The 14,569-nt window shown below is 40.0% G+C and overlaps 2 protein-coding genes across 4 annotated transcripts in view; both read right to left on the bottom strand.

Moving 5' to 3' along the window:
* rabgap1l (RAB GTPase activating protein 1-like) overlaps positions 1–14,569 on the bottom strand; it is a 95,139-nt gene that overhangs the window by 52,511 nt on the left and 28,059 nt on the right. The window lies entirely within an intron of this gene.
* Positions 8,177–13,257, bottom strand: gpr52 (G protein-coupled receptor 52). Its single transcript, XM_084417944.1, has 2 exons — positions 12,310–13,257; positions 8,177–11,782 (listed from the first exon to the last, which is right to left on the bottom strand). The coding sequence occupies exon 2, from the start codon at positions 11,313–11,315 to the stop codon at positions 10,203–10,205; it is 1,113 nt and encodes a 370-aa protein (XP_084274070.1). The 5' UTR covers positions 11,316–11,782; positions 12,310–13,257; the 3' UTR covers positions 8,177–10,202.

Genomic DNA, 14,569 nt, shown 5'->3' with positions numbered 1-14,569 from the left:
GTTTCACATTCTTTCTGGGAAAAGAAAGCATCACTACAACTGAAACTGAACAGCAGTGTTTTAGCATTGCATAAAAAGTAATGTAAATTTAAACAAACAACAATTTAAACAAACAATAAAAATAAAATAAAAACTATTTAAATACCAACAACTCTTTGCTCAACTTGGCAATCTATAGTTATATACACCTGAAAACAAGTTTTTCCAGGTAGGCCTCCATTAAATCTATTTAACAGTAGTATTCAAGAAAGAAACAATACAGAAACCGAATAATCAAATGTAAAACTAAAACACTGCAGTATTCACATAAAATAAATATACATTTGATTCATATTAAAGCTGCAAAGGTCATTCAGTCAAGAGCAGTGAGTTTGCTTTTATTGTTTGACAGACAGCAGGTTTACTGTATTAGGCTGCTGTCACTTTAAGACCTAATGCACGGATTATTGACACACATCCGATTTCTTTCCCAAACGTTTGTTCGATTAAGACATAACCGACAGTGTTTACATGAATACTGGGCAAGACAGGCATTTTGAGATAACGGTGTGTGTATCTGACCGTTCGAGGGTTAAAAGGCGCAAAAGTGAACTGAATTCGGGATCTGAGAGGAGGCTTTCTGTGCACAAGCTTGGGGGTGTGTCAGCGCAAGAACCACAATAAGTTGTTGTCCGCAGCTTATTGCACTTAATAACTTTTAACATCAAGCAAGTCAAACGTAAGTCGTATGCCCAGTCTATTCTCCGCAATATGCGTTGACCTAAAACTGACTTTTCGCAACGTTTTGAGGTACCCTATTAAAATAATTCAGACATCGCAAGACGTTGCTATATGCATATCGCAAAATGTACATTTGCGATATATCGTGCAGCCCTAAATTATATTATATATATTTTACCTAATATATTTGAGTTTTTTTATATATACAATATAGAACAATAATAGCAATCACATCATTGATTCACAAGTGTGCAGCACAGAATCTCCTTGCCTAAAATAGATGCTCTTCCATTACCCTCCAACTCCACCACCTCCTTTCTTCCTCTCCCTTATCGTTCACAGGAACATCTGGAGCTCTCCTGCCTGCACTGTGGCACCAGATGTCGTAATAGTCAAGCAACAACCACCTGAAAGTCCCATATCCAAAGAGATGGGAGAGGAAAAGGGCACTGCACGTGAGAACATATGTCTAGGCTAGGGCTTGCATTAACCTAGAGATCGACTACTTCAACCACTAGTCGGCGCTGTCGGAAATAATCGACTACTCGAGTGTATTAACCATAAATTCATTCAAAATATCGAACGTCACCAACAGACACCACACATCACATGTGTGGAAGTATTTCATTAAGGATGACAAAAATATGGTAATTTGCCAACTCTGTAAGGGGCCGTTCACATATCGCGTCGAAAAACGACGTCCTTTCCACAAGTGCTTGCGCTCCCATGGCGTCTGTCGTTGCTATGCAACCATGAACTGCGCTCTCCATGATGACGAAGAAGTATCAGCAAAGGATTAATTGATTTCTAGCCCTTGCATGCTTTACTACTAGATATATTTATGGAGATGAGAAATAAAAACCCGCCCAGTACAACTATGATCAGCTGTTCGGCCGAGCTTTCGATGATGTTACGGAAAGGGCGAAGGTGACTGGTTGGTCTTTGCCACATTGCAACGCTTGCTGCATTCTAAAAAGTTGAGATGTTTTCATCTCGCCGAGGCATCGGCGCCTGGAAAAACTAGCGCGTCGCGACCGCTTCGCTTCCATTATGAGCGGCAAGAACGGCTATTTATTTGGCTTTACTCTGTTACATGAAAATTTAAATATGTAATGTCATAGTTATAATGTTTTGAGAGTTTACTTGTGTAATTGTTGCATTAGGTTGTGAATTAATAAATATTTATTGATAAGAACTATTTCATGTCTTTTCATTTACAGTAGCATGAACCACGAGTAGTCGAGTTACTCGAAATATTGTTTTGATAAGAAATCGACTAGCACATCATGCAACCCCTAGGCACTCATTTTCAGTTATAATTAATCCACGTCTCAAAGCAAGTCCAGAGCAGGAGGGGGTCCATCGATGTTCCCTTGGGTGGCCACTGTGGTGCAGCCAAATGAAGTCTGGTGATACTCCAAGAACGCTGCTGGAGACAGAACGGATGTCTCATGGTATTTCATTTAGAGCGAGATATCTGAAATCCCTTGGAAAGCAACGTGGTTCAGCATCCTAGCAGAGGTGGGGCCTCACCTGAGAGAATGGAGGAAGTGAGTGTGAAGACATGCCAAGTTTGGATCCTGCATGCTGGGGATGGCGGGTCTGCATGAGCTGCCAGGACTCAACAGCTGGGTTCACTCCTGCGGGAGCTGCAATGGCACTGGCATCAAGCCAGTGGGTATGAGCTAAATATATATTAGCCCTATAAACAAGGGCTCGACAATAATTTTTCTGCTAGTTCAGATTTTTATTTGCCCTGCCAACTTTTTGTTTGTTTTTTTACCAGAAGAGTAAGATAATGATTATTAATTTAGCAATGCATTTTTATACTTACTAACATCTACATTAGCCAGCTAGATAGTATTATCTTGGTGACAATTTGGCATTAAAAAAAAAAAAAAAAAAAAAAAAAATACATATTTTTTTCCTTTACATAAATAAAATTCTAATATTTTCCATCCTTGTTGTTAAGTCCTGTAAACACGAAAAATGTGACCAAACAGAGATCACTGGGGACACAGATATCCAGGAGGACTAAAAATAAAATCATATCATTAAAAAAAATTGCGTGACTTACAATAAATTGCCAAAATATCCTTATCTGACTTACCAAAATTCAGAATGCATGTAGATGAAGAATACTATTATAATGTTCTTCATCCAATAAGATCAAGTTAAGATAATATAAGATAAAGTTGATTAAAATAGCTTTATATCTTTGGTCCTCGCCCAAATAAAAAAGGTCAAAAATGGACTTTTGCTCTTCCAATTCTGTAACATTTACCAAGTTTTCAATCTGTGATGAATCAATGCATTGGAAATTTTGGATAGCACGCTGCAACAAAATGCATACTTATCAAGATTATACTTACTGATGGAAAATCATCTCAGCTTTGGAGACCATGGTCATGAACCACCCCCCAAAAAAAGGCGTATCCCCAACCTCCCAAAATTCCTCAGCTCCAGCATGTACAAAAGGACAGATGGCAGTATTCTCGGATGGGCATGCGACCAGCCTAATAGTGAGGAGTGGACAGCTGTCCGTGAATGTTAGCATCAACAGACCGCGGGCCATTCAGCTGCTCATGAGTGGGTCAGGGCCGGCAGTACAGAGTCGGAGAATCCTCAGACCTCGCGGCTATATCGCTAATCGTCTGCTAAGTGTGGGATCTTTGCGCTGTATTGCATAATACATCAAAAAACATTAGGCAGCTTCATTACAGATGTACAGATTAATCTGGGTAGGGTTAACGAAGGGAAGGGATTTTCTTAGGTTAATGCAACTGGGAACAGAACCGAGAGCAAACTAATATGTGAGGACCAGGGATGGCTGGTTTAAAGGGATGGTTCACCCAAAAATGAAAATCCTGTAATTAATTACTCACCCTCATGTTGTTTCGCCTACTTTTTTTTTTAAATACTGTGTATTTGGACATACTACTCTTTTGCTGTACTGTATTTCGCATACGATATAGTAGGGAAGTATTTGATTTTCAATGCAGTGCAACACTACATTAAACAAAGTTTCTTGCCTAGAAGTACAATGACAAACTTTCATAGACTGTTCCTTTTGGGGTTACAACCCACAACCTTTCAGTTACTGCCACAGATCTAACCACTAACCTACACCACCCACAGATAACAGCGTGAAGAGTGCCTGGGTGGGTTAGGTATCCTTTTAAACACTCACTTTACACCACAAGTACCAATATCCCACTTAGAAAATGTGAAGAGAGAGAAGCCCTAATAAACAGCCATTAGGTCCAGAGACAATGGTGATTAGCATTGTGTCCAATGAGGATGCGCGAGTGCTTCACCTTTGATTAGCGACAGAAAGGGCCAGGTGTTCCTCCCGCTCACCGTCGTGCAACTCAGATCCTTTTGATGGAGGAGAATGCCTCTTGAAGCTGTGTGGCAGCACAGATTAATATTAAAAGGAATTCATAATATGGCACGCAAAGGATTTTCATAAATATTCACAGGCCTGGACGGTAAGCTCCACTCAGTTGTGTCCATGAATATGGATGAAAGACTGACAGGGTGAACCAAATGTCTTCAAGTATACGAGAAAAGAAGCAACATCAAGAGAAATCATGAAATTGTTCACTCTTACAGGCAAATGCTACTTAATATAAGACTCCACAGCAAACAAGTGTGATAGACGTGATTTCGAACAGTAACTGCATATTTAATATGTACATTACATTACATTACATTATATTATATTGCCAGTAGTCTCGCAGAAAATACATAGTTCACCTTTAAATGGTACGGCGGTATCACAAAAGGTCTAAATCGGTAAAACGGTATAAAAGGTCTAAATCAGAGACGACATAATAAACACCATGGCAGGTGGCAATTTAAATGTATGCCGGAAGTATTTTGTTTATTACGAATTTGAAAAAGTATCATATGATAAATATTAGTAGCCTATTATAAATAAAATATACATAACATTTAATTATAATAAATATAGGCAAGAATAAAAGTAAATGTATTCTTAAAAAAAAAAAATGCTCATGTATGACTTTATTAAACGCATAGACTATCGATTAACAACTTTGGATAGTTACAGTAGGTTTTCTTAGAGTATGTCTGTCTTTAATAGTTTATACGTTTTGGCAAAAAAAAAAAAAATCCTAAAAAAATCAAACCTAAAACAAAAAATTTATTTTTTATTTACATTTTTCATTTTATTTAATCTATCTAGTTTTGTATCATACAATAATACAATGTGATTTTCACTGATCGATATCTGGCAGCACCAGCACCGCTTAGGCGAACGATTCGCGGATGATACATAACAACAGAGTGTAGGCGCCAAAGCTATTGTGGATCCGCTTACCGAAACCCTCCGTAACTGGCACATTTGAAGAAAATGACCATCTTCTTTTCGCAAATAAAGAAATGACAGATGTACGTACATATTACCAAAATGTTACACCTTATATAATGGTACATGCACTTTTACAAGTTGATTGTACTGAAATGTGTGTTGGCAGTGCCTGTACACAACCATCATAAAATGATAAAAATCCATCCAGTGCTTTTTTTTTATCTCCTTATATGTTTTCCCCTGTCACAAAGCAAGCTGTTTGATCTTGTGATGTCACAAGATCGGACGCCCCTCCCATGATTGTTGATTGACAGCAGCGTTTCAACACAGACCCGCCCTCGCTCGTGAGCGAGCTGTCCTCATAGTCCGCGCGGTCATTGTTGATACGCTGGAGCAGAATGGCGTCTAAGCGATTGTGGTGTTCTGTTCTTGGGTGTAATAAGGAACACAGCAGTCATTTTGATGTTCCTAAATCCGAACCACTGAAGACGCAGTGGCTGAGTTTTGTTTTCGAAGGGAATATTCCCCACGATCAACGTCAATGCTTTCATGTTTGCGTGAATCATTTCACACACCAGACAGCTTTACAAACGAGGGTCAGTATAAAGCTGGTTTTGCTAAGAAGCTGCTCCTGAAAAAAGGATCGGTACCAACTATTCGTGTTCCTGCTGCACCTCCAGAAGAACTGAAGTGAGTGTAACGTTTTATTAACCTTTATATTAATATTTATATTAATCGCTTCACAATGAATGCGGCTAAGGTTTACACTCAGGGTACATTACGGCATGTTTTCTATGTACGACATTCTCAATATAATTCATAATCCCACGTTTATAATGAACAACGCGTTATGGTTATTGTGTTATTATTACAAACGGTGTACGCACAGAACAGAGGGGCGGGGTGAGCAAAGCTCATTATCATTTAAAGACACATGCACTTAAACGGCGTGCTGAAAACAGAGCTGTTTTTGACCATGGTAAAATGAGTGTTTTCTTACAATACTAATGAGAATTTTTAATTAAAGTATATTACAAACTTTTAATTTAGACCCTAAAGAATCATATTAGCTTGGCATTATATGACCCCTTTAAATAAGGGAATTTATGGTCATTTAGTGTTAATACTAATTAGCGAGTACACAAATGGCTTGGGTATGCAGAGCATTCGCAGCTCATATGGACCGCACGCCCCTGATATACATATATTAGGTGTGTAACGGTACATGCATTCATCCCGAACAGTACAGTACGGACTTCACGGATCGGTGCATGCAGTCGCACGACGAAAACATTCAGTCACAGGCGAGCCACACTACAATCCAGAGGGGGGAGCGCGCAGTAATGTAATGCTGTTTGCTACCAGTAAAAAGTGCAGAAGAAAAGACGATCGATCGATAGATAGATATGTTTACATCTCTCAACCAGTGTTTCAACTGCAGAAAGATATTTTTTAAAAAACAGCTTGAGAATAATATCTCACGTAACATTACATTTACCTCAGGCATTTAGTGTCAACAGCAGGTTAGTTCGCTAATGAAATTACCTCTAGAGAGAAGCATTTCGTATAAGCACTATATTAGCCTATTCTAATATATATATCTAAGTTTGCCAAGACACAAAGTCTTAAAAGTAACACGATAAACACAAAAAGGAACAGCGTATAGCATTTTGTAAATATGTGCTTAACACTTTTGCACATCATGAGGATAATATAAAGCCTGTTTTGCTTTTAGCACCTAACCTCAAATCTTCTTCTAAAAGTACAATAAAAAAGGTCAGGGGCATGACAGAAGCATGACCGTGTGCAGTCTAAAAATACATTACAGGGTCCAGCACTGTTATCCTCAGCTCAACCTGCGCCAGCATCTCGCTGACATTAGGCTTTCTTGTGCAGGCTGCATCAGCAAGAGTCTCGAAAAAAGAGAGGAGCCATAATGAGACCCTGAAACATGAAGAACCACACAACACCAAACCAACTTGTGCTCCTGCCTCGTTTCAAATAGGTGCACAAATTGCATTGGTATAGAAGTACACATTATTTCTAGGGCTGCATAAAAATATCAAATTATTTGCATCTTCATTTGAACAATCTCAAAATTGATTCTTAAATTTGAACAATTGCATCTTTTCTCAATGGAGGCATTTCCTGCATCAATCAGATAAACTGAATACAAGATAAAACGTCTGTGAACAATAAAATATTGTGATGAACGGTGTCTTTTCTCGCAGGCTGCACGCACGGAGCATGAGCAGTGTAGGCCAATTCGCACAAATGAACATACAACTCATTCAGCGTAGGAGTATATATAATTTACAGCATTAGCTGCAAGAAAATGTATTTTACCATAAATGTACTAGAATTAAATACATTTCAAAACAACTGTTGTGTAAGCTGACAGCAAAGAATGGAAACCAAGCGACAGTACAAAAAAAAAATGGCAATAATTAACTTATAACAGTCTTCTATTTTGTGCCAAGCCAAAAATAAAGCTACAAAAAGACCTGAAACAACACATCTGCCAAAAAACAAGCCTTTTTTTGTCAGCGTCTGTGACAAGGCATACATTACCTTCAATGTCGGCAAAGGCCAGTGCCCCGGAGCAACTGTGCCGGCCAAACATCGATTCACACGGCCATTAAGATGCGCTAGGCTCTCAAATCTCCCACAGCAATAGTGACACTGCTTTTAAATGAGACCTCAAACTGGTATCCACAAATATGAAATTGTCACTTCAAATCAAAAGAGGAAAAGGTATTTGGGTTGAGTAACAATAAAGATACAAGAAGCATGTTGTACGCATTTTAAGGTCACATAACAAGTGTAAGCAAGTGGAATGAGACGTACTGTTAGTGACCGCTGAGAGCACTCATGTTTTATTCATGCTGGTGCCAAGGTCCAAAGCCTCCCATGATCATGGAAACATTTGATGTGCTCATTAGATTTCAAAAAGGTCACTTCATTTTCCCCCTCGCTCTAACTGCACATGTGTAATTTCCCTTCTGAAGGGAGCTGTAACCTTTTTAGAGGCAGCCGCCGAGTGCCAGCCCTGCTGTGTGTGCAGTCTGGGGCCGCTGCGCTGGGATCGGTTTGCCCTGAAGCCTTAGAGGACATGGGCAACTTAAACTCTGACCAGCCTCTACGGACAGCTCTGGAAACATTACACAGTTGGTCGACATACGTTGAGATGTAGAAGGAATCAGGATCTTTACCATGCTGAAATCAAGAAAGTTGTGCATTAGAGAGAAATGAGAATGAGAAGAGAATGAGAAGTGATAAAATTTCATTTTATTGACGTGAAATCCAGATTAACTACAGCCAAAAGATGCAGTCATCGCAAATCAGTGTTCACTGTTCAAGTTTATTGTACTGGCAGCGACAGCAAAACCAAAGGGCCTCACAAAAAAAAAAAACTAAAACAAAATCTCTGAACTAAAAAAATATATATATATTGTGTTTTTATTCTTTTGTTTCATAATCAGAAAAAAATTGGACAAAGACATCATAGGTTCATCAGCAAAATAAATACAGGAATATACTGCTAGTTCATCAGTTTCACATCCATTGGATGTTGAAAAATAAATAAATAGTAAATTTACTCTAAGTTTTTAATTAAAAAATAACACCCTCACCATTTAATTTCTATTCTTATTATATTTTTCTTTTCTTCATTTCATCTACTGCACATCAACTAGCCTAGTTGTATTGTATTTTTTTTTTAGAGCTGGGAAGTTTAGCAAGTACAGGGCTGTAACATCAACCAGCAAATAAATGTTTACAGGCATAAACAAACTGAAATATGCACATAAAAAAAAAAAAGCAGGAGCAGTTTTTTTTATTAAACCACCATTATTCATTGCAGAAACCAATATGACAGTAAGTATTATGCTTCAGAGACAGCCACATAACTGTGCGGAAAAGAATTGGAATGTAAAATAAAATTGGAATTGGAATGTATAAAATAATCTTACAAAACAGAATAATGTAAAAACAAAACAACACAATTTGCGTATGCATGTTGTTTTCTGCAGATCACAGCTCTAAAATGTACTTGCATTTGAATGTGAAAAACAATTAAATTCTCCCATCACCCATTTGATACTCTTAAAAGAAAATTACTTAACATATCTATAAGAAAGATAGATAACTGTAAGAACGTAATGAAAAATATTGAATGAAAAATGAATCAATAGACTTAAGACAAAAATAAATAAATAATGTTTTGGACATTCATACATTAAAGTGAGTGAAAAAAAAAAACCTCGGCTCAAGGTAATGTGAACGTCAAGTTAAGTTAAAGCTGATCTGGCAAAAAGATAAATTAAAAAATAAAACATGCTGAGTTGCATGTTTCTCAAAGGGTCACTGCAGGCAAATAGGTCTAATTACAAACAGCTAAGGCTTTACACCACTGGGGATCTAAACTACAGTCCACAACTATTCCAGGCATTTGTTGATATTGTGCGCATGTGGTATTTCAAGATTTCCTACAAAAAGATCAGATCTAGAAAGAAGAGTTTGAAAAAATAAAGACAGACCAAGCTGTTTGTCCTTTGCTACATCGCTTTTGACATGATTTGCCTGTGTTTATTTTAGATTCAAGACACACTGTACCATAAAAGCCACTAGGAGAAGACCTTTGCTAAAATTAACTAGTTAACAAGGTCTTTAAGCTCTCATTCTTTTGAAAAGCAACTGTTTTTATAGTTGCAGCTGCTACACAAAACTCAACAAATATCAAAACAACCAAACCAGCAACATGGGTAATGTGCCTAAAAAGTGTGCTCGATATTTAGAAAGAGCTAGCACAAGCAAGAGCTTTGAACCCACCCCCTGGCTTTGTCTTGTTAATATTTTGCTCCCAAATGCTCTAAACTGCATATCTCTATTGTCAAACAGGTTGTGGCCCGTGACCATTCAATGGTATTTACAGGACCAAGGCAGGTGTCATCTTAATATTTACAAGAAATGTAGATCACATGACTACTAGACAACTTCATCCCCACTGTGGATAGTTTCTTCATAATCTCTGTATAAGAAGCTACCAAGTTTCAATACAAGTCACAATTACATTAAAATCTGGGCCAAATCCTTTGCAACAACATTTAGGAGCTTAAGACTGATCCAAGCAACCCTCTGCAGATCTTCAGATGGAGCAGGAGTTGGCTCTCTTCCTCGGCTTTGGCTCGCTAAAGTCCTTGTCATCATGAGTGCAGGGGCTGAAAGAGCAGGAGGAGCAGAGCGTCTGCGAGAGTCTACGCATCCCCAGCCGGAATACACTGTTGGAAAGGCTATAAATGACGCAGTTGCAGAAGCTGTTGCTAATTGCTAACCAGGTGGTCACAAAGGAAAGGGCAGGACTGTCCAGCACATGGGAGCTCTCCAGAAGGAAATAGAAAATGTAGGGGAGCCACAACATGTAGAAGACACTGGTGATGCGAAAAAGCACCATAGCATACCGTCGGTCTGGCCCATGACCTGCTTGGTTGCCGCCTTCGGCAGTTTCCATCTCCTGACTGGGAAAGCGTGCTCGACGCTCTCTGATCTCTCGATTGTGCTGCTGGCAGATGCGGAAGATGTGGAAGTAGGTGAAACAGACTACTAGGGCTGCAGGGGCGTACAGCAGGCAAACAACAAAGCCAGTGAAGAGAGCAGATGTTGGCCAAGAGTGGGCACACCATTCAAAGATATCCCCATGGTACCCCGGCTTACCCCAGCCAAAAAAAGAAGGGAGAAACACCATGCAAGAGTAGATCCATATGAGTATAATGCAGCAGCGAAGACGGCAGGGTGTTACCAGTTGGTTGTAGGAGAGGGGTTTGGTAATAGCCAGATAGCGGTCCATGCTAATGCAAGCCAAACAAGCCATTGAAACACTCTTGAGCACAGAGATGACGTAGCTGAACACCTGACAGGTGATTGGCTCTTGGATACCAGCTGGGTAATGGAGCAGCGAAAGGGTGGGAACCAAGCAACTTAGCCCCACCAACAGATCCGCATACGCCATAGTCTGGATGAAGTAGCTGGTGGTGTAGTGGTGTAACAATGGGGCACAATGAAACACAAAGATCACAGTCAAATTCCCGGCGATGATGAGTACAGTCAGCAACACAATGACCGCAGTCTCTAAGACGCAAGCCTCGACAGCCTTATTCTGTGCCCAGCTTAGGGGGCAGGAGTGGTTTAGGGACACGCTAAATTGACTGCTAAGGCTGCCGTTCGCAGTGGGGACCGGTTCGATCAGCCCCGACCGGTTCATTGTCTCGGACCTTGTCCACTTGGATAAGGTTCCGTTGTCCTAAATGCAGTGCAGATGGCCTGCAAAGTGATCCTGTGTCTGTGCCTTCTCAGTAATCTCTTCCAGCAGAACTCAATCTTCTGTCTTTTCCCCTTTACCTCGATCTTTCACATGGCTGGATCTCAATGAAATGAGCATTGGCAAAAATCAATATAGTCCGTAAGGAGAAGAAAAAAAGGTGCCCAGCGCTCCTCTGAAATCAGTCATGCTTGGGAGCAGTTCAGTAATTGTCAGACAGAGATATTTCCTCCACAAACTAAGGCTGCTGGAAACAGGAACAATCACAAAAGGGTTGCATGTCTGTGCTGAAGGCCGGATGGCAAAATTGTCCACAGCACTGCAATGAAGTCAACCAATTCCTTAAGCTGTCCTCTTACGGGTAAAATGTGCAGGATTGTTGGATAAGGAAATGAAGATCAAACGGTTTCCTGTGACCAGTGAAGACAATATAAGAAGGATTAAGCATATTATAAGATAAATGTAACAAAAAAAAGTTCTTGGGTCATACCTACTCCTGAGTCCCACAAAACTTCTATTTCAAGAATTGCAAATGTCTCAAAAAAATTCCAATCATATTAGTTTGTCACAGAACAATAACATGCACCATGTTTTGCTTCTGGAATAGGCACCTCTTGGCCACTGAATCGACCCCCTTTCTATAGTCCGAATGAAAACACAGACACTCTAGACAAACACAGGACAGCAGCATATGAGAGTTGCCAGAGCTATCACTGCACAGAGCGCTGCTCATAGCCTGCAGGAGTCTGAGCGAGGCAAAACGGAACTAATCAAAATTTCAAGATCAGGTTCTGGGGGGCCACAGCGAAGGCTTTGGTCTTCTTTGCTCCCAATCCAATTACTTTTCATGAACTTTACCATGCATATCGGATAAAAGCAGGGCACGTTAAAAAAAGGAGAGACCTGTGTTTTCCGAAAGAGGTATATAGCTGCTTACATGAAGATGTCTCCTCAGATAGCGTCAGGACAGCATGCTCTGGGCATCCTGTCTTCATTCCACATGTTCTCAGTTTCCATCCACTGTTCCATTCAAAGCTGTGCACATCACATGGCATGCCAGTCTCTGCATCTGCATCTGATTAGTTGTGCATGCCCAGCTTTTTTCTTTCTGAGGTAGACCTCGTCATCTCTTCACCAACTTGCGACCCGGCACATTCCGTAAGAAAGTCTCCTTTGAAACACAAAAGTGGAAAATCTGCGTATCGCTCCTGTCCTTGTCAGCTCTAGCTGCGACCTGCGAGGCAAAGCAGGTTGACAGCAATTCCCGCCGAGTGCACGGAGTGCAAAACGCACTGTGAAATAAATAATTCAAAATTGAGGCCAGTAAAAAGGTAAGAACAGTAAGAATTTGAACAGATCTATTCCAAACCGTGCGGCAAAGCAGAAATGAGCCGATGAAGAGAGAGCAGCCCCTCACTGCTGGTGCTCAGAGATGCTGAGTGGCTCACAGTGGCTCTCCTCTCCCCCTTCGCAGTCTCGCTCTCTCTTCCACTGTGCCTCTCGATCACATTTGCTCCCTCCCTCCTTTCCCCTCTCACCATCTCTCCAACTCTCCTCCCTCCCCTTTTGACGGCACCTGAGGTCTTCTTTCTCACACAACACCTCACAGCGCACTGCTCTCTCTCTTTCCTTCTTTCCAATGTTCTCCCCCTTTTCTCATTATCCTCCTCTTCCTGCACACCCTGAAGAGGTTTCCCCATTCAAAAATAATCACAGACTTCCATCTCTCCCTTTTTATCTCCTACAGCTCCCTGTTTTATTATCCCTCGTTCTCATTTTCCTTCCTGCTTCAAGTCACTTACACAGACCAGTGCCCAAGCGCAGCAATGCCTGCCCCTTGGTTACAGTTGCCAGGCATTTCAGTTAGCCAGGACCCTCCCTCACAGCAGCTGACATGGTGCAACAAACAAATTATGAGGAGGGGGGGGGATTTCATTCCCCTGGAAGGATATCGTCGCCCGAGTCTTCTCTAACACAATCACAAATTCAGATCTTCAGCAGATTTACTGACAAGTTTGCTAGACATAACTACAACAAGAGGAGCTCATAAAATACAAAGGGATTACGAGAATGACAGCCAATGTTTCCTGCACAGCTGCACTGCTGCTAAATGTTCAAGCCCCGTGGCAAAACAATTTCATATTCTAGCAGAGTTGTGAGCTTGCAGTCCTGAACTGAATGTGATGACAAAAAAATCGTGGCTGGAAAAATGAAAATAAATAGACAACACTTACGCAACTTTGTCCTTACAGACTGCACTCAATGATGTCTATAATTCCCAGAGAAAGCAATCCTTTAGCATCCCTATTCATCTCAATGGGAGTTGCGGAAGCGTAAACAGGGTTCCATATTCATTAAACTTAAATTACTAAATGGTTGCTTATAAATTGACAATGACCAGGTTTCCATTTAGAAAATATTGCAAAAGTTTTGCGCAAATTTGTAATGTCGAGAATAAACTATTGCAAAATGCCGGTGTTTCCATTAACCGATGCTATGCGACTAAAACTTAATTTTTTCGTCTCACGATAAGTTATTCCAAAAATCATGGCAACGGATGTTAGTAGGTTTACTTATATAGTAGCCACCGCACTAGACATTATTTTTAATCGAAGGAGACGTAGGCGTAGTATCCAAGCTTAAATGGCAATGAAAGCCCCTTATACTTAAGAACGGTATGAGATGTTTCTGGGTGTTTCCCCCTGCTATCTGCTTCGAGGTCTTGATAAATTGTGGCATTTCTTTGTTTAGAATTCAGTATTCCCGTAATTCTTTCATCTTTTATGAGTTTAATAAATAACTCTGTCTCGTCTTCTGTCCAAACATACCGCGCCTTCTGTAAAGAATGATCATGTGAGGAATGACGCCAGGTGACCTGTAAATGCGAAAAAAAAAAGAAGGAAAAAAAAAAACCTTCCATTGTAGTTTTGCTAAATATTCCTTTATTGAATTGCCTGAAAAACCACCTCATGCCAGCGTAAAAACTTTTTCACGATATATTTGTGAAATTGACGTGTTTCCATTGGGCGCATTTTCAATTCGCAATTTCAATTAGCGCAATTTGAAGAGTAATGGAAACGCAGCTAATGACAATTATGTAGTTAATGTTAAAGATTTACAACTGAGCTTTGTTGTTTTTATTCAACAAAAATAGTCCTGGTTATTATTTAAAATGATTTTAGTTCAAATTAATGGCG

The sequence above is a fragment of the Rutilus rutilus genome, assembly GCF_951802725.1.
Source record: "Rutilus rutilus genome assembly, chromosome: 8".
Lineage (NCBI taxonomy): Eukaryota > Metazoa > Chordata > Actinopteri > Cypriniformes > Leuciscidae > Rutilus > Rutilus rutilus.
Note: the sequence above shows the minus strand (reverse complement) of the source record. Positions and strands in the feature narration are given on the sequence as shown.